This window comes from Zea mays, chromosome 2, assembly GCF_902167145.1.
Source record: "Zea mays cultivar B73 chromosome 2, Zm-B73-REFERENCE-NAM-5.0, whole genome shotgun sequence".
In the NCBI taxonomy this organism is placed as follows: domain Eukaryota; kingdom Viridiplantae; phylum Streptophyta; class Magnoliopsida; order Poales; family Poaceae; genus Zea; species Zea mays.
The window spans coordinates 43,536,703-43,561,456 of NC_050097.1; the positions used below are offsets into that span (position 1 = coordinate 43,536,703).

The 24,754-nt window shown below is 40.6% G+C and overlaps 1 protein-coding gene across 2 annotated transcripts in view; it reads right to left on the reverse strand.

Annotated features, from left to right (window-relative positions):
* Positions 1–21,174, reverse strand: part of LOC103646360 (MADS-box transcription factor 27) — a 27,768-nt gene extending 6,594 nt beyond the window's left edge. Inside the window, exons 1-2 of one of the 2 annotated variants that reach the window (XM_008671095.4) lie at positions 20,716–21,174; positions 18,454–18,529 (exon numbers count right to left, since the gene is read on the reverse strand). In XM_008671095.4, the coding sequence (XP_008669317.1) occupies positions 18,454–18,529; positions 20,716–20,897 (258 nt within the window). In that variant the 5' untranslated portion in view covers positions 20,898–21,174. The remainder of the gene's footprint in view (positions 1–18,453; positions 18,530–20,715) is intronic. The other variant, XM_008671096.4, reaches the window with a different exon arrangement.
* Positions 21,175–24,754: the final 3,580 nt, after the last annotated feature.

A 24,754-nucleotide genomic window follows, 5' to 3' on the forward strand; every position in this document is an offset into this window, starting at 1 on the left:
GATCAGGTCATCGGAGGTTAGAGCATTGACCTAACATAGTTGAAAACAATGGCATAGACCCTAACTTCTAGTGCCACTAGAGAGCAGACATTGAAGCTTAGACTTTGATAGTTAGCAAAGTTTAGAAAGCATGTGGGAATTTCAAAAAGGCCACTATCAAAGTTGTTTGTTGATCCCACCGAATTGCTACATCGAAGGAAGAGACGATGTTTGTGTGTGAGGGTGGGGTGGCAGTGTATTCACTAGAACTATCTGGTGAGCACCGAATAGCAAGCACCAAAGGTTCGAGCATACAATGTGTAGTTCTAACATAGTGCCATCAACCATTGAAGAAGTTGTGGTGGTGGACTCTAGTGACCTACTAGATTCTCCTATAACACCAAAAAAGTTGCCCCAAGCTTCCAATGACTAGTGTCATGAGAGGGCCTATGAAGTGTGTGGCCAAGAAAATTAGAACTCTTCAACTTGTTGACACACACAAGAGTTCAAGAAACACCTTCACTCACATTTGTTTGCTAGTGATTACATCCTTAGTGAGGTCAGAGTGATCTAGTGCATTTTCTTTGAGAGATAGCATACAATAGCACTAGAAAATCATATTTGTTGTGAGTTTTTATGTTACTCTTGGTGGTTGTTGCCACCTATATAGCTTGTACTAGATATTTCTGTAGAAGAAATCACAATTTGAAATTGTGAGGTGATCCACAATTGATTGTGAGGAGCAACCACTGGAAACCACAATATGGATTTCAAAAACTACATTTGCTCATGATTTTAGGCATCACTCTTGCCCTCTATGGACAGTACAAGGAAAAGAAGAAAGTGCACATTGTTTTGCACAATCAATGGACTTCAACCGATTATTCAGTTGGATAAGAAGAAGGCAACCAACAGGATGGGCAACTGAAAATGGATAATGCCCCGACAGGCTCGACACTCATGCTTTCAGGTAAGCGTGGAGTTCATCCCACTATACTAAGTTCGCGAGCCATGTCCAATTAGATGATAAATCTTCGTTTTTACATAGTTTCTTTCGAAACAGCCTACATTCACACTCTTCCTTTTAGGAAAAAATAAACATGTGAAGAAAGCCCGTTAACCCACTCTTCCTTCACACAACCTAAAGAGGCAACAACCTCCCTTCTTTCTGCACAAGAAATGCAGCTACCAATGCTGCAATGTATTAGAAAGCCAATTCATACATATCCCTTATTTTTTATTCAGCTCTATCGTCTCTAGCTTCATCTACTCTTGTGGAGGGCTTTTATTGAGATCACAATCTCTCGCCGGCTCCGGCTCCTCATTCTGGTTCAACGCGAGGTTTGCCAAAACGTCTAGAGGAAAGTGTTTTTAGGGTAACCTTGTCGATTCCTTCGCGGGCCAGAAATTTGGCAACGACCCACCTTTCTTGAGGGTCATTAACGAACTTGAAAACGTCTTTTATTTTTCTGTCCATTTGCAGCTGGCTATGTACTTAAGGGCCAAATTTTGGACATCATAGTTTCATAGCCTATCTAGCCAAGAGCAGGAGTCGGGTTTACCAACCACTCTAGTAGAATTGAGGCTTGTATACCCATCTTGTGATTGAGTTAACTCAAGATTAAGCACTCATGTCGAAGCCAACCTTGTGAGGTAGTTGAGCTTGATAGAGGAGCGATGATCCTTAGGCTCGCCTCAATATGGATGTAGGTGACCGATAAGTTACCAGACCACATAGATATATCTTATGTCTTCCTGTTGTTGTATTCGTTTTATCACTCTCTGTGCTTTACTTTGTGTTGTTCAATTCATATAGTGATATTAGGACTTGTCATCCTAGAAGCAAACCTAGCTAGTTTATCATTTCTAGTTACATACTTAGCTTACATTCTTGATCACTAGAATTGTGTAGCTTGTCATTACCCTAGGCTTGCAAGTCATAACTTGGTGTAGTGCTTATTAGGCATCCTTTGTGTCTAACAAGTTTTCCTAGTGTTTGTGGTTGCTAGAATTTTGAATTAGGCTATTTACCTCGCCTCAGGCCATCCAAAGATCCATACAAGTGGTATTAGAGCCAAATCTCTAATCAAATTAAGATTTAAGAAATATTTTGATTAAAAATGCTTAGTAATATTCTTGGCAAGTCCTCATTCTTCAAGAGCACAAATTATTATTATTATTATTATTATTGTTATTGTTATTATTATTATTATTATTATTAGAAGAGAAGAATGTGTGCTAGTTTGAAAGGCTATGTGAAGGAATATTTAGGGAGTTGTTGAAAAGGAGCTAGTACTACTTGATAGGAAGAATCCAATCCCAAGATAAGTTGAAAAATCTAGAACTTAATGATCAAGATCTAAATGTTCGATATGAATTCTTAATCTCATGGTATTCGAGTGTATGAAAGACTTGGAAATGTCACACAAGGCGTGGAAGACTTGGGAAAGCATATGAGGAAACCTTAACGATAAAGGATGGCAAGCTATATATCTTCAAGGACAAATATGAAAAATTCAATATGCAAGGGGGGAGAGTGTGTCTTAGATATCTTCTAGAGGCTAAATGCCATTATGAATGAATTGAGGGCCTAGGACACAAGGTCGACGATTAAGACTTCTCCCACTATTTCTTGAGGTGTGTTCCCAAGAAATTCAAGATCATTATCATTGTGATCTTGAGAGGAGGATTGGAGCTTCTCACTCCTACACAAGTATTGGTAGAGATCATTACTCATGACACTTTTCATCATGAAAAATAGAGTTATGAGCAAGAGAAGGACAAGAAGAGCATAACATTCAAGGTAAGATCTCCAATAACAATAAGAAGATTTAGGATGATGGTGATGATAAGGATGAGATGAAGTGATGATTAAGAGGAGATGGCCTTCTTTATGTGTTGTTTTGGCAAAATACACAAAGGAGAGAGAGGCTTTGGTAGAATAAAAGGCCAATCATCATCATGGAGATCAAAGGAAGATCAAATATGTTATGATTTGGGGGGGGCTAGCCACATTGTAGCTGAATGCCCCAAAAGAAGAAGGACAAGTATTCTAAGAAGGGAAACGATAAAAAAGATGATGACAAAAAGGATGTATTCTTCAATAAGAAGGGATACTCATATTTTCTGAGTTAGATTTCAATGCCTCAACATCAAGGGCAGATGATGATGAAGGTCATCCAAGTCTCTTATCAAGAACACCATCAATATTGATCCAACACTGTTAGACTAATTGGCATGCCTCATGTCCAAGGGCCCTAAGGTAAAATATGATGAAAGTGATGATATCTATAGTGATATTGGAGTTTATAAAGAATATTCTTATGACAACCTTGTTGAAGTTCTATAAGAGTCTCAATACTTTATGAGCTAGGAGATAGAAAATAGGAACTGAAAAGGAGATCCCGAGCCTCTAGACAAACCCTTTGAGAAGCTAGACCAATCATGAGGATCTTTTAGAAACTCATGGTAGGCTTAAGGAAGCTTAAAACTCTATCTTTGAGCATAATGTTGAGTTCCATCCAAAAGTTGGTATGAGTGTTACATGTGTTTTACTTGAAAAATCCAACATGTACCCCTATTGTGACTAACCCCTTTTGTAGCACAAGCAAGACTTCTATCTAGGGTAATGAAATTTACATGTGATTCGTTTCTCACTATGAAGAACAACACACTCAAGAACGAGGTGGATGAGCTCACACATGCACTAAGAAAGTGCTATGTGGGTGAGGCAAGGTTGCACCAATGCTTGGTAGCCTAAGGTTCTCCTTGAACAAGGAAGGCCTAGGCTATGTTATAGAAAAGGAAAAAGTTTTTGCTCCTCACAAACAAACATTTGTGAAGAAAATGACAATTATTTTTACAACGAACAAGTAATTACAAAGCCAAAGGGAGGCATTGGACATTGGATAATGGTTGCACTCAACACATAATCAGAGATTGTTAAATTCTCTTATAACTCAAATGCAAGTGAAGGTTATGACAACATTGCACTACACAACAATTGCTAGGGTAAATTTGTTGGTTTAGGCAATATTGCAATACCAAATGATCTCTCAATATCTAATGTGCTATTAATGGAGAGTCTCAACTTCATTTTGCTATTTGTGGCACATTTGTGATTTGGAGTTCAAATATGTATTACTAACTGAAGATGCTAAGATCAAAGGAATGGATTGTAGTAATATCATAGGATTTAGGCATGTGAATCGATATCGAGTTGAATTTTGGTGCTAGTGAGGCAAGGTTATCAACATGATTGTTCACCAAGTAATCAATGGAATGGTTATGACATAGAAGACTTCCATATGCAAGGATGACGCAATTGGTTATATTAATCAAGCATGATTTAGTCAATGGTTTGAAGAGTGTGACATTTGAGGAGGGCTGGTTGTGTAGCTCTTATCAAGAGAGAAAACAAATTGGAAACACTCACCCTAGAAAGATCATGATGCAACTTCAAAGCTATTTGAGTTGTTTCATATGGATTTATTTGGTCCAACCATATATGTTACTATTATTGGCAACAAGTATGGGTTGGTGATCATTGATGACCTCTCAATATTCACTTGTGTATTCTTTATTAGTGACAACAGTAAGGTTTTAACAAATTCAAATAATTTTGTTAAGAGAGTAGAGAAAAAATTTTAAGCTTAATTTTAAGAAACTGATAAGTGACAATGGAAGTGAGTTCCAAAATGCTAGATTTTTTATGACCTATGTAATGATCATGGCATCAAGCATGAGTTCTCGGCAGTATACACCTCAATAGACAACAAGGCTAGTGCTCTATGAGTCCAACTTTGTCAGACTGAGAACTAGATCCCCTTTCCCTATATTATTGCCTAATGTTCATTGAGATGCAAAAATGAAGCTCCTACAAATCCCCTTTCTCTAAAGTTTTTCCTCAATCCCACAAAATATCCCTCTCTCCCTCAAATAAAGGGAATCTAGTAGCACTTTTTCTCAATCACCTTTTCTATCTTCTCCTTCATTGGCACATGGGCTCCATGTTACATTGTACCAAGCATGACCACCATGTTGCTCCCCACTGCACTAAGCTTGATGCCAGTGAGGTCTACATCGATGCGATTTGCATGCAAACCATCACAACCTTGCATGGTACATGCCACCATTGCCAAGTGTTGAGCAGGTTGCCACCTTGATGCTCCGTGTGTTGCTCCTATATACCTCACCAACCACCATGCATTGCTCCTTAGAATCATGCCAACCACCGTTCGACAGAACAATCGCCCATTACACCATGCAATCGACATAGAGACACTCCCATATCACACTTTGTGGGAAATTTTAAAGGGAAACGACCTTAACCATTTTCTATATTTGATTTTGGTGCTTGACGACCATCACAAATCTTATGGACTAACTAGTTTGCCTAGTTGATTAATTCTCAGGTGCATAAGTCCATCTCTTTCAATTCTAAGTCGATTGTCCGGAATACCGTAGATTATTCCGGACATGAGAAGCTTTTTGAAGAATTCACCTATGCGTGGACCGTTCGTGCCCTTCCGGCGGACCGTCCGCGACAACAAGGTGTGCCTCGGATAGGAACTATGCAAAACTCGCATTTACACTACGGACTGTCTGAAGGAGAAGAGAGCACCGCCCGGGACTAAGCTTGGACCGTTCAGCATCAGGCACGGACTGTCCTCCCATTGAAAACCAAAGAAACCCGAAGGTGACAGGTTCGGTAAAATTCATTTTTAGCGTCCTCGCGGACCGTCCAGGGTATACGGTTGGACCGCCCATGACTTCTTTATCTGACATCTGACGACACATTTAATGCACTTATAGCCGTTATCGCTAAACGTTGCGATTTCAGTCATTGATGTGCACGGCCGGACCGTCTGGACCAGGAGCGTGGACCGTCCGGGGTTGGCAGAAAGTGGGCAATGGCTAGGAAGTGGTTGGTGGTTATAAATACAACCCAACCACCTCCATTCACAAGATCCAAGCATTTCATTCATCTTCATTCAATACAAGAGCAAGCACTTCATCCCAAGACGCATTCAAAGCTCCCAAGCTCATCCAAGTGTCATACTTGTGACTAGTGATCATTAGTGATTAGTGCCTTGGAAAGTCTAGAGAGAGTGTAATCTTTTGATTTTCTTGTTGCTCTTGTTGCTTGGCTTTCTTAATAGTGCTTTCTTCATCTCCTTATAAATTATCAAGTAACTTGTAAAGCTAGCAAGAGACACCTAACTATGTAGTGATTCGTGCGAGGTCTAAGTGACCCTCGAGATTAAGAAGAAGCACTCAACCGGTGTAAGTGACCATTTGCGAGAGGGAAAGGGTTGAAAGAGACCCGACCTACGTGGCCTCCTCAACTGGGAGTATGTTCTTTGGAACCGAACCTCGGGAAACAAATCAATGTGTTCATTTGTGTTGATCTTTATCTTACGATTTGTTTCTTCCTCTCCGATTTCATTATTACTCATTTTTAATCCTAACCTCGGGTGAAGTTTATGTTCAAAGTTTATATTTTTTAGGTTTCGCCTATTCACCCCCCTCTAGGAGACTTTCAAAAGTTGTCACTTGGCCATGCCTCTCCTCTAAATGTCCCATACATCGTTTGTCTAGACCACCCACAACCTCATTATCCATCTACGTTGGAGTCGGGAAGCCGTTGTCGCTCAAGATAAAATACAAAGAGTAAAGGGAGAGAGATTTTCTAACACTAACATGTGGAACTCATAAATAAAGGGGATTAGGTTTTTCTCAATCTGATGGAGCACATACCCTATCCTCCCCAATTCATTTTTCTCAATCGCCTTTTCGGGGAAATGATCCCCGGTCCCTAGGACCCACCGGTCAGTGAGCGCGCTAAGGAAAGAGCCCCTGTGGTCGAACCTTGTGGCACCGAGCCCAAGGCTGGGCGTGACGGAGCCTGGCAAAGGGAGACGGGTGTGTCGGAAGGGAACCACTCGAGTGGATCCCGCGCCCGGACCCAAATTGACCCGCCATAAATGACTGGCCACATTAACCATGCCTAACATCAAGCCACAACGTGGGCACCGGTCCGCTTCCCACTCATGACCTACGGACCCTCTGCCTGCATAGCACTCATGACCCACGAGCCCCCAGATTGCGGTGCATTAATGGCCCACGCGCCACTCGGTTTGCGGCGCACTCATGGCCTTTCGGACTAGGCCTGAGTGCGCAGACCTCCCGTAGGGCGCTACATGATAGGTCGTGCTAAGCCCTTGGCTACTGAAGCTAGGGGCCAGCGTAGCCAGAATGATGGCGCATGGGACCATCACCGCCCCCATGTTATCCACCACGATAAATACACGACAGCCAGGGAGCCCCAGGCCCCACGAGTACACATGGACTCACCCAGGGTAAAATGTTGGTTTTACCCCTGCCTTACGACTCCTTCCTAGAGAAGCCACTGTTGGTCGACCCCTCTCCTAGCCTATAAAAGGGACAGGGTCGCCTCAGGGTAGGGAACGGAAAAAGACAGATCAAGATTGACCGATTGAGGAACAGAAGGATGGACTGAGGGACGACTGGATGCCTTCAGACAGAGATGAGACCACAAGGACGAACACGAGGAGGAGCGCCGACGAGGACTAGGAGGATGGAGCCCCGCCAAGCCAATACTTAACTAGGACTCCACCTCTCAGCTTCTGAGCTCCACTTTCACCCCGATAAGAGATATGGGAGCCTCTCCTCCCTCTCTCGGCTATTTGTAACCCCTACTACGAGTTTGATCATCAATGGTGCCGATAGTGCAAGCCACCGATGACTGGATGTAGGGACGTTCTGCCCAAACAAGTATAAATCTTGCGCCCTTCACGCACACCCTTCAGAGCACAGAACGCGCACAATAAATTTACTTGTCGGAGCGAGGTACGAAACACCGACACCCCTATACTCCATTTTAAGAAAAAAGGGGAAGATGATCTAATGAAGTTCCTCTCAGTGATTCATTTTTGGTTGAGGCAATCAACATGACTTATCATGCATAAAATAGTTGGGCACGACCATGATTTTCGAGCACTTCTCATCGTCAAAACAACACAATTGTTATTTCATCGGTTTGGATCCTAGCTTAATTCCATTAAGGAATGCTCGATGACTTCCCTCGGGATGCACATCTCGTCTGAGAGTTTCCATGCAAATATGTTTATTCCGCGTGGAGGAAGTCGACAACCGAGCTTATTTAGGGGCAGAAAGGCACTAATGTGCATCCCCTTGCCGCTAGAGTCACTAGGGTCTAGGGATACTTCCTTTTGTGTCCTTAATGTGTTGTGATGGACCCTTCTGTGAAGTTGCATCATTCTACTTCACACTCATAGGCGTGTTGAATGGTCGTCCCTATGGTGATGGTCCCTGCTGGGCTCGACATCATGAGCTTGAGGTATATGTAGTTGGGCATGACCATGATTTTCGTGTAACACGACCTTCCCAATATGGCGTGGTAGGACCCACATAATCCTACTAATTCAAATGTGAGGGTTTCCATCCTAAAATCGAATGGGGTGCCAAAGGTGATGAGCATGTCGATCTGCCCCAAAGGCGTGGCCTTGTAGTGGCATGATGCCATAGAAAGGAACTCCAGATGGCTGAAGATGATCACTGTTGACGCACATGGCTTCGAGGGTAGAAGAGTATAGAATGTTGATCTCGCTGCCTCCAACCATTAGTACCTTCGTGAGTCGCACCATGCCAATGATGGGATCAATGATAATGGGTATTGTCTAGGCCGTGGGATGTGCTCGGGGTGGTCAGAATGAACGAATATGATGGGGTGGTCGGACCAGTCGAGAAAATATGGGGTGGCCAGACGCACTTGGAACACCTCCCGGCGCTCGATCTTGCGTTGTCTTTTGGTCGCGTAGTAGTTGGGCCCACCGAAGATCATGAGGCATCCCATTTCATCAGAAAATAGGGTCTTTCCTTTCCCCGATGCATCCATCGAATGCTTAGGACGTTTCCCGGATGGTTCTCTCTAGCTCAATTTTTTTGAGGAGCCCACAGTCCTTGTATGCATGTTTAACAGGGTAGCGGTGGTTTGGGCAAGGCGCCTCGAGCATCTTCTCGAAGCGACCGTTAGCTTTTTCAACGGGGGCCTTCTTGCCTTTATCATCAGTGGCAACGACCATCATGCGCTATGCCGCCATTTGTTCTTATTTTATTTTTGTCAAGATAGTCAGTGGTATCCTCATGGGCATCCTTGTCGCGTTTTGCTTTCCTTTGAGGCGATCGAAGACCTCCCAACCGCGTCTTCCCTAGACATGTGGTTGGTCGCAATGTCGAGAAGCTCCTTCGTAGTGCGGGGGATTTTGCGCCCTAGTTTGTGCACTAGGGTCTCGCTAGTGGTCCGAGAGACAAAAGAGCTGATGACGTCCACATCGGCGAGGTTAGAGAGTTCATTGCATTGCCATGAGAAAACTTCGGATGTAATCTTGGAGAGTCTCCCTTGACTTCTATCAGCAATTTACGAGGTCCCAAGGGTTCCCGGGGTGTATGTACGTGCTCTAGAAATCTCCAACAAAAATGTTGACAAGGTCGGCCTAGCTCTGGATGTAGCTGGGCCTCATGTCTTCTAGCCAGGCTCGAGCTGAGTCGACCAGGTATAAGGGGAGGTTATGGATGATAAATTAGTCATGATCTGGTCCCCTAGGCACCCTAGCCTAGCACGCTAGCGGTAGTGTTCGAGCCATAGGTTGGGGTTTGATTTCCCTAAGTACTTGATGACATTCGTAGGTGCGCGGTATTGCTGGGGGACCGATGCCTGGAGGATATGGTGGTCGAAGGTGTGGGTGCTTGGAGGCGATGGGCTTGGGCTTCAGTCTTTATTTGGATCGTATTGCTCCTAGCATCGATTATACCCATGGCCTTCGATGGGATGCTCGTGCTCCTACCCACAACGCCAGGTGTCTAGGATATCTCGTGCATCCCGGATTGACCCAAGATATCGTCGAGCGGGAGCCAACTAATGTTCGTAAGATAGTTTTAAGTTGTTGAACTAGATAAGTGTTCTCTCTTAGTCATGCTGTGGATGCACGCTGGCTGGCTTTAGCTTGCCAAGACATGGAGCTTTCGCCCTGTTGTTGAGCAACAAGGATGAGAAGGCCTCATATTTTGCATTGGGTCTTGCGTTCATCCAGTGTTTTGGGTTTTGGAAGTTTGTCAAGGAATGATGTCGCGACTGTGATGTTCTGACTATCCAGCCCCTTAGGGGCATCGACCACCTCAGGTCCAGCTTTGACGGTCTTGCGGCTGTTTTTCATGTGTTTGACTGAGGCGCGGTAGGGTTGATGCTGCCGCAAGTACCGACAATTATATCGTAGTTTCTTTTGGGTCATCTATACTTGCAGTGTGGGCCTCGAGGGCACTCGTCATGAGGCATTCCTGCATGGGGTTGTAGCTTGCCCCCACTTGATGTGGTGCCGAAGCTAGAGTCAGAGTCTGACAGGAGGATATCATAAACCGACTCCCTTGCGCAATCAGCCACCCATACAAACTCAGCATCTCCTAGGGTGGACCCTCGACCATGGACCACAGTCCGCAGGCACATCGATTATCTCCTCGACGTCACGAGTGTCGGGTAGGGACGATATAGTGGTGCCTATGCTCAAAGCACCTAGGGGTCCGACCCCCTTTTACGAAGTGGACCACGGATCGTAGCCTTAACTCCCTAGGGACTAAGGGGAGAGGCAGGCCATGTCCTAGGACGCGGTTTAGTGGGGTCCAAGTCGGAGATCCGTGAGCACCTCGATAACTGCACCAAGCTCATTCGCCTAACCCATGCAATGTCGCTGCTAGCCATCCGATACCTAATGAGAGGATGACAAAAACGCGCAAGGCCCCTACCTAGCGTGCCAATTGTCGGTCTTTCGAACAAGCGTTGAGGAGTAAATTTATGTATACGTGTTTTAGGATATGTTGAACAAGTTTTGCAGCGAAGATGCAAGGAAAATTAGAACACTAGTGATAACAAATGTACACCTATACTTGGATGAAAGTAGAAAGCTAATGAGCAAAAGCTCTATAGCTCAATGATTGGTAGTTTTGCTAAACTTGATGGGAACATATCGAATGCAAACCACGTTTTGGTGCAAACTCCGTGCAAACCTACTAAAAAAGTTTCAAAAAATTCTGAAAAAACATGAATGTACATCTCAGCTTACCTCAACTATATACAAAATTTCATGGTCAAATTCATCTTACTCTAGCAGTTACAAAAAAGACAAAATTTCTGACAAACAGTAATATTTCAAATGCACCAAAATTTGTCTTTTTTGTAACTGCTAGAGTAAGATAAATTTTACCATGAAATTTTGTATATAGATAATTTAAGCTGAGATGTACATTAATGTTTTTTCCAGAATTTTTTGAAACTTTTTTAGTAGGTTTGCATGGGGTTTGCACCAAAACGTGGTTTGCATTCAATATGTTCCCATACTTGATAGCATGAAAACTAGATACTCCCTCCATCCCATAAAATAATGCATATATTTTAGCAAAGTCTTTAGAGCGAAACTTTGACAATTAATTTCTTTTAAAATATGACATCAACAAATACAAATTGAGCTTCATATTAAAGTATTTTTGAATACAAATTCAAGTATATAACATGTATACAATAAAAATATATGTTTTTTTTTCTGAATTGTTGGACAAAGTTTTAAAATGTTGACTTTACTAATACATGCATGCCTTACTTTATGGGATGGATGGAGTAATATGTTTAGTATGTGTATGTGTGCAAGATCCCAACCATCACCCTAAGAGTGTCATTGTATTATGGTAAAATAATGAGATACTTGAAGTTCATCCATAACATTAAACTATGGTATCCCAAAGGTGCACAATTTGAGTTGATTGGTTAATCATACTTGAGCTATGCCAGTTACTTGAAAACTAGATAAAAAGTTGGGGCATGTAAAAAGTTAGTAGGGGTACTGAAAGGGAAATGTGCCCTTGGGCCATTTCTATATTGTTTTGGTGATTACATGCACAACACATTATGTTTAGACTAACATGATGTTGAGCAAAGTTATATAAAGCAAATTGAACTCGAAAGAGGACTTAGTGTAAATCTATATGGATCAAGTAAAAAGGTAAGCTCTAGACACTTAGTCAATTGTTTTGTGTATTAATTATATTTGTCTAAGTGTCAGGGACTTTATGAAGTCAAGTCCAAAAGGAGCAAAATAAAACAAACAAAGAAAAATAAAAAGGTTGCTGGACTGAAGGCACCGGACAATCCAGTGACCCTCACCAGACAGTCTGATGCATGGTCCGTCGTACTGCTCGCTCTTGGGAATTTTAGCCAGGACCGTCCGGGCAGAGCATCGGATAGTCCGGTGTGCCAGCAGCCAACGGCCAGTGGCCACGTCGGCCCCGAACCAACGATCATGTGGGACATCGGACGGTCCGGTGCCCCCAGAAGCAGAAAGTAGCCCATTAGGGGATTCTGTGCCCATGCACTGTTCACTGTCCGGTGTGCACCGGACTATTCGGTGCACCCGCGGACAGAAGGCAACCAGGGCCTTTCAAATGGAGCTCCAACGGCTTCTAGGTCCCTTGGGGCTATAAAAGGGACCTCTAGGCGTATGGAGCTCCACACCAAGCACCCATTGAACATTCTACAATGCCGAGACTTCGCAAGCACACAATTGTTTCATTGTGATAGAGATTTGAGCACTCTTTGAGTTGTGTTGTTTCGTGTGCTCTTTTCTTGACTTGTGTGCGTGTTTTTGCTGTAACTCTAGTTCTTCTGTGTGTTTCTACCCCCTTACTCTTGTGTCCATTTGAGATCATTTGTGTAAGGCGTGAGAAACTCCAAATTGTGGAGATTCCTCACAACGGAATATTGTTGAGATAAAGAGAACTGTGATATTCAAGTTGATCTTTGGATCACTTGAAAGGGGTTGACTGCAACCCTCATCCATTGGGTCACCACAACGTGGAGTAGGTAAGTATTCTATTTGACCGAATCACAGGATAAAAATCATCGTGTCACTTGTCTTTATCTTACTGCAATTTTCTCTCTATTCACTTCACTTACATAATTACTCTTAGTTTAATACTCACTTAGTGAAGAGAAATTAAGTGAAGAAGTTTACTCCTCTCATACTCCTCATTCGAACTTGGCTCTTGCTTTCACTAATTCAATAGTAGTCCAAGTTCGTTTTGTTGAGCTATTTTTATAGGATCACCTATTAACCCCCCCTTTAGGTGCTCTCAGGTACTAGTATCATAGTCATAAAAAAAGCAAAACTCCATAGTGCTCCATCACCGAAGCAGAATACATATGAACATGTAGCTATTGTGCTCAATTGCTACGTGTAAAGGCAACCATGATGGATTTTTTGTTTGAATTGAGGAAGCACCTCTCCTATATGACATGGGGAACATCATGATGATTGTAAGCAACCTAGTCCAACACTGAAGAACCAAGCACATTGATACAAGCGTAACATCAATATTGAAAGTATTGGCACCAATGAGTAGTGAGACGACATCTTCTGATGTATTCTCTATGTCCTAATGTATAGGTTTGGAACCTAGGTTGCAAACCTCATTTGCGATAGAGATATCAACACTTAGTCAAAACCTTTGTTGCATGTATGAACAATCAGTTATCTACATAGGTTTTGATTAAGAGAAAAATAGAGGTCATAGTTTAAAGAGAAATTAGATTTCCTAATTCACCCTCTCTTACGCATCAACGTTCCCTACTCTAGTGTTTGCCATTGATAGTCGTCCGAAGATCCATATAATATGCTACAGAATCTCTTAATTTAGCTTGAATCTAGCATGCCCATCAACCTCACAACACTAGGCACACTTGATCCAAACCAACCGATATGTTTAGGCCACCGTATGGGAAGACCTGAAGCATCCACAATTTTGCTCTAGAACCACATACATAATATTTTTAAATCAATCACATAGATAGGCACTTTGAATAGAGAGTTTACATCAAGGTTAAACGAAAGAGTATAGAATACATCAGAAGAATAAAATAATATACTTGTTGAAGCAATTAAGTTCTTACATCAAGATCACGTAGTGGCCAGGTACAAAAATACATAAGCATCTCTATAACTAATTCATAATTTATAGGACTTGAATGGCTAATAAGTGCACATTTGTGTCTAGTCTACATACAGAAAAGGAACACCAGCCCACCATTGTGCTCATCAATAATTCCCGAGTGACACATAGGTTAGCCAAAGGAGTGGTTAAGTCTAAACACTAAGGATGACATTTGGATTATGTAGTTTCACTTGACAACTTTAGAGTGTGCTATACTTGATGGGTTTTCTAGTCGATAGTATTAGAGCTATGCTACAAGCCTACAAATGAACTCAAGCTTTCTCATTCTTAATTAACAACAATACAACTTACTTGGTGGCTCGAGGAATCTACTTGGTTGTACTCGGGCATGTCATATGCGGGCTTAGACTTACTCAATTTTCAATTGTATACATTGGAGTTCTCTAAAGGATCTTATCATCTCAGTTGTTTGCACACAATGCAATTTACTGATTATACATGTTTATCAGACATCTATATCTATACTATACTTAAAGCACCAGTTTTAACGGTCGTCCCGCGTCATCTTTTTACAAATAACCTCTCACAGCTATTTCAAATTAATCTGTTGCACGCCTATAGATGGCCAAACGGTGGCCCGGCATGGGCCAGACGCCAGCGGGCCATAACTCTGGCCCAGGCATGTCATGCCGGCCTGCTGACTGTGTCAGGCCAGCCCGTTAGACCGTCGGCCCATTTGATTAAATCGACGTAAAATATTAAAAAAATAGTGCAGAAGGTGGGGTTTGAACCCATGCCCTAATGGAAGAAGGGCGGAAGACACTGAGTGAAGCTGTCTAACCAGTAGAACATCATGCTCAAATATTTTAATATTAAATATAAATTGTATATATGTATATAATTTTTTTGTAAAATTAAAAAATATAACTGTGTTGGGTCAGGACAGCACTATAGGTCGAGGCTACATACCAAGCACGACACGACGTTCTTGGCTCTTGCAAGCATTATGTCGTTTCGGAGACCACATTGACGCAATGGACTCCATAGTGTTTGAGGTTGATGAATTGGATGGAGCAACAATGATTGTCACACTAACAGTAAAATGAAAGGTTATTTGTTGGTTTTAAACGTTAGTAATTGCTACGAAGTAGCATAATTTATATGCAGCATATCCAGTTTTTATTGATGCCTGACTTTAGCAATCACTCCATATTTTGATCTATTTTTTTATAGGTTTGACTTCATGTGACTTATTTTAGAAAATTGAGCTAACAAACTTTTTCTTATTTGGTCTCTATATGGTGAAATTATGTCATTTTATAATATATGTTCGTTCAGTCAGTCGTTGTTAACTCTAATCTAATCGCTCACTTTATTGGTCGTGTTGTACCAAGACATATTGCATGGAGTAAACAATAACAACAGTTAGCCAAATCAAAAAATATTATACAGAGAGCGGAGACAATTAATAAAAAATCTTGAATTTTTTTGATAGATAGTTTACGTGGGTATTATTGTAAGTCGTCGCTATGCACGGGCAACCGACTAGTGATACATAATATATAAGCTACAACTTTTAATTCTAGGTTTTCTTATTCTGGGTAAGGCACTAGGGTCGATATTATCTTAGTTGACCTATTCGTTTCCTTAGCGCTGAGTAGGACAGGGTGGAGTTTGACTAGGTTCTAAGTTCTATGGGTTAAGACTTTTCTTCACTCGCCGATATATATGTTCAAAGGCCTTACACTACATTTATCAAGTCCCCCTAACTAGATTTTACTGTGGAATACTTAAAATATTGGGTAACTTATTAGTTTGACTATATTCCAGTGGTTTCTATTGGGATCTATTTATACAATGCATACTTAGGTCTCCTAGATTGAACTCATGACAATTTGGATTAGGAATGGGGACATGAGTGTTGTGGTTGGCTATATTATTGCCTTTGACTATGATAGTCTAGGTCACTATGCCAATGAAGAATCATCCGTTCATTGGTAAGATTGTTTGGCATTCTAGTCGGTGAAATGCAAGATTCATATCAAGACTTAAAAGAAAAGTTGGCAAGGATGGAGAGGACTTATAATTTTTAATTCAACTTGGTTAACTAGATTTTAGAGTATAATACTTAGTGAATTGCTTACCTTAAGGGTTCAACTACCTCATGTTGGTCAGACAAGATGTATATGATTAAAAACTGATGGCAGTCTAGTTAGGGTGATCAGTATGACTCATATAGTAGGTTGCTCGATACTTCAGTTGACAAGCAGAGAGGATAACACCTATTCTTCAATGTTTAATCTCGTTAAGAGGACAAAAGCTTATAATATCTATTTATAAGGCATGGTAGTCGACAAGGCTGGTTGCAATGTACTTGATCTTTCAGTGGTTGCAGTAGTTCTCTAGTGAACGTGCAAGCACATTAGTTCCACTAAGGATTCTTGGTGAAGCTAGATCTAAGGTGTCCGAAAAACGGGCAGGGTATGAATAGGGTTGGTAGCATATGTACACAACAAAATGACACATAAGCATAAGTTGCTTACCTATGTCTTGGTTATGGTGAAGCTAAATAGTAACTCCAAGATCCGATAGTCCTAGAATGGATCCTTCAACTTGTGTAGCTTGCGGTCATGTACTATTATAGAGAGAATGACCCTAAGACTCTAACAAAGGTCACAACCACCACCAAGATTATGCAAGTTTAAGCGACCAAGGATTATGATGGAACAAGCAAGATTGTAAAGGGAAAAGCATAGGACGACGGAGCTATACTAGATGGACTCAAGCACTAACACTAATGGTGGCCAACCATTCAAGGGTCCACTAGGGAAGGTCTTCACTCATGGAAAATTCTAATGTGGTTTGGTTGGTTGTGAAACACAATGCTAGGTGAAACAATGGCTATGAGGGCTTGAACTACGATAGAGAAATTGGCATGCGTTCTCTCTATGAATGATAGCAAGAAGAATGGAGGAAGAAGACAAGTTCTAGGAGGAAATAATGGTGTGGTACAATTACATAACTAAAGCAGTGGGGTGTCATACACGACGACAACACATGATATGAAGCATTTCCTTGTGCACATGGGCACAACATGGCAAAGAGGAAGGATATGTGACAACATGTGGCACTAAAGTTCCGAGTATGTCGAGCATCTAGTTGGGTGAACAACTAACCTAGTTAAATGACCAAATGATTGAATCATTTTTATTATGGTTCCAGACTTCACAACTTCTCTATTCTTCTCATGATCAAGAATAAAATTTTATCGATATGTCTAAACGAAAGTTTTAAATTTGAACAACTCCAACTAAATTAAGTTGGGATACCTTTGTATGCCATTTGTACCTAAAGCTCTATAAATCTTGGTTCAACTTCTTACTAAGTTTCCACATGGAATCAAAATGTGTTTGCTCATATATTTATGCATTTATATCTCCTGTCACAAAATTAGAGTTCCATACAATCTGAGTATACCACTCATATAGACTTTGGGATCACTTGGATTACCAACGAGATCTATGTCAAACTAAAGCTAGAGTTTAGTGCTACAACTTTTATCTTTGAACTTTGGTAAGCGTTTAATTGAAATAAGCGGTTACTTGCCCTTAAAATGACATATTAATAACCATTCATGTTAGATATTTTTGCACTAACCTTATGTTGTTAGAGAATATGATATACTAGCTTCTTAGTGAGGTTAACTGAAGGGTCTTTTAAGTCTGTTGGTGAAACAATATGCATTTGATGTGTGCAACTTGTTTTGGAGCTTGTTCTTAATCATTTTTAAAATTTACTAGACTAGATATAGTGGGGATTAAAATGCATGAACATTCTCACTCATGCATGGTGATTGATGTTGTTCATGAAACACATACACTTAACATCGAGGTTGATATATTATACTAGCATACAACACGTGCTAACGCTATGATTCCGGGGAGAGGAGGGAAGGGTTCGACGGTGGCGGCGGCACGAGTGAAGGGGGGTGGCAGGGACGATGGGGAGGGACGAAGGATAGGGGACGATCTAAATAATATTGTTCATTGGATTTAAGTAAGGAAGAGAGGGTACATCGATCTGAACTGTTGGTTTTGATTGTCTATTAAGTCTGGGTGTAATTTGTTTGGTGGATTTAGTGGAGGTTATGCATGCGGGGGTGATTTGGTTGGGTAGGTTTTGCAAAGTTTAAACGGGTGGGTTATATAGTGGTATAGATATCCGACTTGTGCCAAAATTTTATTTAAATGATTTGCAGTATATTAGTTATGATTTATCACTCTCTTTATTATCATCTTTATTTGCTAAATTGTTAATAGAAAATTCTAATTCTAAGGAACATAAGAAAAATCAAGAACATAGCGTTACTGCAAAACAACATGATGGAATTGATCAATATTTAGCTAAATTTTGTTGCTATCACTTTTAATGGCGTACCTTAAGCTCTGTGTTGGGGTCTGCTACATGCTCCTCCTCCTTTGCTCGACCATATCGATCAATCACTGACTTTATGCTGCACAAAGACATGCTATTAATTATGCCAGACTCGTTTTTTGTGTAGAGTAAAAAAAACTCTAAAAAATGTATGAGTTATACCGCTCGCACACACGTACATAGTACATGCGTGAGCTATATCCACATTTTCGATATCTAACATATTAAGTGGAAGACCATGTGATGAATACACAAAAGTATGTTATACTTATTCATCTAGAAAAGTATGTAATCCTTAGGTCTTGTTCGTTTGTACCGGATTGGTGGGTCGGAACGATTCCTAACCGGATTGCTTCTCTAATTTATATAAATTTTGATTAGCTGGAACGATTTCGGATGCAATCCGACAGAAACGAACAAAGCCTTAAATTTTCATAGCTTTAGATCTCCCTAGTCCCTAGAGATACATGAATATAACCCCACTCCTTACCTTATTCCTCACTCTCACTCTAATGCTACCAAACCTCGATATAGTTCATTCATACCACTATAATTGCTCACATGTAGCCAACTCCTCCAATGCTTCTGGGTACGATGGTATAATGCCCCCTTTTCTCTATCCTATCGATCAAGTTAGTACAAAGAAGCTCTATAGTGACGGTTGTAAACCTATTTTCATTGATGTTTCTTAGAACCGTCGGTGCTATGGGTCAGTAAACATCATTATTTTTACAGGCGGTTAACTAAGGACCGCCAGTGAAAATCGATTTCCAATGGCGGTTGAGTTAAGAAAACCGTCAGTGAAAATCGATTTCCACTAGCGGTCGATATAATAAATCCGCTAGTAAAAATTATTTTCAGAAACATTAAATGGACTTTAAAAACAGCAAAAAATATAGAATACTTCATCCTCATGCATACACTCCACTACTACTCTACCTATGGTATAATTTATGCCTAGTTTGTAGTTATTTCTGCACATATTACAACCATTTGAGTGTAAATTGTTTGTTTGAGACCTTAAACGATTTCAAATAAAAAGGTTGTCAACTACAAAGTTGAATAACTTTTGAAGTTCTACAACTTTCATTTAGACACTTTTTTCATCTGAGGTAGTTTGCAAAATTTGAATTTTAAATTTGACATACTTAAATTCAATTTTTGAGAACCGAAATGAGTTCAAATAAAAAAGTTGTCAACTACAAAGTTTGATAACTTTTAGAGATCTACAATTTTTATTTTGTTAGTTTTGTCATACGAGGTCGTTTGAAAAACTCAAAAAATTAAGGATAGAAATGATTTCTAGTGGCGATTCCTTAAGAAAACCGCCACTAGAAATCGATTTCTACAAGCGGTTTTCTTAAGGAACCACCTGCAGAAATACGATTTCAAGTAACGGTTTTTTTAAGGAACCGCCACTAAAAATAACACAGGCGGTTGATAACTGAATCCGTCTGTAAAAATATATCGTCCCGCAGTCTTTGAGCTTTTTTCTACTAGTGACATCATCTGTCCTTCTATCTCCTATGCATTTTTGTGCGTCTAACTTTTAGTAGCTAGTAGATCTACTGCCCTTAGCCACTAACTATGGATCTGAATACATGACCTAAGTCACTAATTGATCTCCTTGCCCTTTTTATCTCTCATCGACAATCACCACAACTATAGATATCATCCCTAACCTAAGGCTAGGGTTCAAGCAAATTACAACCTTAATAATGTACACCACCTCCATCGGATAGAGTGATGTCCATAGTAGAACACTAGTGGGTTTCAAAAGAACACCCAAAGGTGTGTAATTTAGAATTTTTTAGTACAAAAATATTTGGTGTGTATAGTAGCTAGGGGTGGTGATATATCATGATCCAAATGTTTATTCACAAAATGTTAGAGCCCTAAATAAAAACTTAGTTTAAAAATAAATAGAAATAAGGTCCGATCCTAACCCAATTCAATTCTTAAATCTTATAGTGTAAAATTTAGAACACATTGTCAGCCCTAACAGTAGCTAGGACTAGGTAAATATAGGCCAGTGTCTAAGTACTGTCAAACTCTGGCCATGGATTAGCTAGCGGCTGCTGCTTAATTAGACACATATGTGATAACTTGGGGGAAATCTATTGGATCCAATCCAAGAGATTCAACTTAGGTATGCACCAAGGTTTTCTAGAAAGAACAGTAACGAAACCTCACGAGCAAAAAGCACTCACATCTCCGGAGGGATCGAATATGAAGCATGCATGGAGACATGGAGTCAATTCTAACCTTGTGCTGGCGTATTCATAGAGACGACCGGTGCTGGAGAAGATGACCAACCCGACCTCTGCGTCGCAGAGGATGGCGAGCTCCCTTGCCTTCTTGAAGATCCCGTTCCGCCGCTTGGAGAACGTCACCTGCCGGCTCGTGGAGTTGTCGATCCGGCGGATCACTATCTTGCCACGCCCCATCGTTAAGCTGCGTCCGGTCTCACACGCACACACGGCGCAAGCAGACTTCACGGATAGTAACCGAGAAGGAAAGAGGGAGATGGGAACTCCGGCCAGCAGGAGCCCGGCCTGGAAGGAGAAGGGTTACGAATTATTGGAGGCGAGAGAAGAGGACGACGGGATAAGAGAGGAGTCTCTTGCTGGTGGCTTTGCAAGTCGGCATTCGTTTAGCTGCTTTCCTTTCCTTTATTTAGCAAGGAAATCACGGAGACAGATTTGCCTCCCCATTGGGCTAGGATCGCCAGATGGGCTAATTTATTCGAAATGCTAAACTAATGGTGGTAACCAAGCTAAGAGGGTTTGGTAGGTTCTGGAAACAATGAGAGGTTGCCTGAAATTGGATGCACGCACAAGGCACAAAAGGTTATATATTAAAGCAACGCGCTTTGCCAAATGCGCCATATCTTATGCTGTGCCTAAACGTCACCACGAAATCTTAGGTAGTGTTTGGTTACTAGGGACTAATTTTTAGTCCCTTTATTTTATTCCACTTTAGTCTATAAATTGTAAAATATGGAAACTATAACTCTATTTTACTTTCCATATTTAACAATTTAGTGACTAAAGTGGAATAAATTGGAGAAACTAAAAATTAGTCTCTAAAACCAAACACCCCCTTACACGTCTTAAGTTTACGGCCTCCTCAAACCTTTTTCTGAAGCTGAATTATTGGAGCATCTCTAATGGTTTCAATAAAAAAAACACTGAGTAAATTAAAGAGTTTTCAGTGTTAAAAAAATAGATCAGTTTTTTTTGGGATCGCTACTACTGTTTCAAAATTTGGCATATAAAGAAGACATATTGCATATGTAATCTCATATATACTATTTCAGTACAACCACGCTTTTATATTTTCTTTTCTATTGTATATATTTGCATTGAAAACCCTGTCCTAAGAGCATCTCTCAAGAGTTTCTAAAATTTACGTATACGTACTTCCAATCTTGATTTTTTTTTGGGAAGCTTGAAATAAAATCACCCTCCAACAATTCCTTTATATCAACTCTCATCCTTTTCGCACTTAGAAAAATTGACCCAATAGTGCAGAAATATACACACGTATATCAATCAGACAATCTAGAAGTAGAACCGTAGAAGGCTGTACGGAAGACTAAAGAGTAAGGATAGAGAAAAGTTTGAAGAACTAGCATTGCAAATAAGTACTCCTCCATTTTTTAATTTAACGTTTTGTAGTTTATATCTACATTACTTCTTAACGTCAAATATAAAAGAACGGAGGTAGTAATACAATAAGAGATAAGCTATTCAACTGTAATAGCTACCATATATATAAGTAACCGACATCTCGAATCTCTAGCATGTGATTGACTAAATATACACTTCTACTTAATCACCAGCGCTGCTGACTGTGCATAGTGTTTATTTATATTAGAGAGATCTGAAACCAAAGCTGTTGCTTGATGAAGTTGACGCTTACTGATGAATCGATCGATACCGATGGCTACAGAGCCCACGCAGGTATCACCGCAACCGTCTCAAAAGTGGCGCAGAGCACACGCAGAGGTCTAGTACACAGTACGTGCCATCATCATCTCGGGCTTCTCGGTCACATGGCCGTGCAGCACCTCCCAGGTCCCAGGTATAGGAAATCGTGTAGTAGTGGACCCGGACTGGCAGCCGCAGCACCGGTGGTATCAGCACCTGATTGGCCAATCGGTTCAAAAAAACACACTGTACTGGAGTATGTTAATTCAGCACGTACGCCACCTTTAAACCAGCAGCTAGCCGGAAGACAGTTTCTCGCAAAGCAGCCTATACGAAAACCTAGTCTGGCTCGAGGCTCGAACTGCCATGTTTAGTAGCGCATCAAAATAAAACGGCCGCCGTACGGATCCTTGATGTGCTTAGGCCCTGTTCGTTTGTATCGGATTGCACCCGGAATCGTTCCGCCTAAACAAAGTTTATATAAATTAGTGAAGTAATCCGGTTAGGAATCGTTCCGCCCCATCAATCCGACAGAAACGAACAAGGCCTTAGGCGACCAGCTAGTCTCGTCGTGTTTAAGAGTTTCGTACTCTCGTTCATAGTGCCATGAGATGCTCTGCAGATGAGTCACTGATGTATGGGCCTGATCTGGATTTGGATCCACATGTTGGAGATGGAAAGTAAATTGGTTTCTGTATATAGTGCCATAACAGTAGAAGTGATGAAAATCAAGAAAAGTATAAAAGAGATTTGTTTCATCCTAGGAAAACTTCGTAATTATCATTGGTACATTGAAGTAAACTATACTGTTTTTGTAGACACATCTTTTTATGCCTGTGCTTAGTTAGATAGTGTTGCAAGTGGCAAACATTATTGACATCACACAATTTATCACACGCATCTATCCGTAAGAAGCAAATGGCTAGCTATAAATTAGTGAAAATGAAGCTTCGAATTAAGCTAGAGAGATTATTTCATGTCCTAGCTCCAAGACTACCACGTCTTAGAAATAGTAGGCACATGAAACATCCCACTTATAGGGGGTGATTGGTTTCTAGGGACTAATTTTTAGTCCTTCCATTTTAGTCTCTAAATTACTAAATACAGAAACTAAAATATATAGTTTTAGTTTCCATATTTGATAATTTATATATACTAAAATGAAATAAAATGAGGGACTAAAATTTAGTCCCTAGAAGCTAAATACCTTCTTAGTATGGCCTTAGAGCTATCATATGCTAAATAATGGGAGACGAGGGAACATTCTATAAAATCTTCCTTTTCTCGAGACTAAAAGGGGGAAAAGATCTTCCTCTTATTGCAAGGCTAATAAAAGTAGAAATCCAGTTGTCCATAAATGCAAAATCCATAGAGAAAGTAATCGACAACTCGAATCTCCAACATGTGGTTTATTCAATTCATACTTATTTATGTTATCTTCCTTATCGCACCCAGTAGAAGGCACATGACAACAATTATAATTTGAAAGACTTCCCTTCAACAACAACTTGTTGGTCATGAGTGGTTGAGTGGTGGTTCAAAGTCCGAGCTTATCTCCACCTATAAAACTCACACTATGTGTCTCTATTTGATTGATAGGGTTACTTTAAATATATCGGAGATCAAACGATAACTAAATGCTTATAGTATTAACCATGCCATGATGACTTATTTAAGTTGTGAATATGTTCTGCTTGCTTGTGCCTTTCTCTCAAGAACCAAGAGCGCCACAAAGGAAAATGGAATTCAAACATAGGAAAACAAAAGGTATGGTATTCATAGTTGTGCTTTGTAACTAGAGCCTAATAACTATATCAATTGATGGCTTATGTTGAACAAGATCTTGCTTTTGCCCTATGGTAGGTGGAGAATGAGTGACACATGGTATCCATGAGACTTTACTGTGCTCAAAAGCTAATGACTCCTTGAAAAGCCATTTCGTGCTTGGATGACCACGCTACCATGTGTACCAATTATCACATTGGGAAGTCTGCATCATAAGCATGTCCATCAATGTTTCACATTATGATATCTTTAGACCATTGTGCAAAATGTTACTGATTTCTAGTGTTTAGGTTCAAGAGTTGTTTAGTTGATGCTACCACATTGATCCTATGTGCTATTATCAGAATATGGTCATCAACATCTTCCTATGTGTGGATGCAATTCCTAAACCAGCCAAACCTTGTCTCTATCTACTTCATCATCAGATTTGGTTAGTATCGGTGGTCCAACTAAAATAACCCATAGGCACTATAATCACTCTATTTAACTATTGAGCTAGCTACACACAATTAGGTGCATACTTCATTCTACATCTGACTACAAAAAAGGTTAATTTCCAAATAAATGCATATGATTAGGTAATAAAA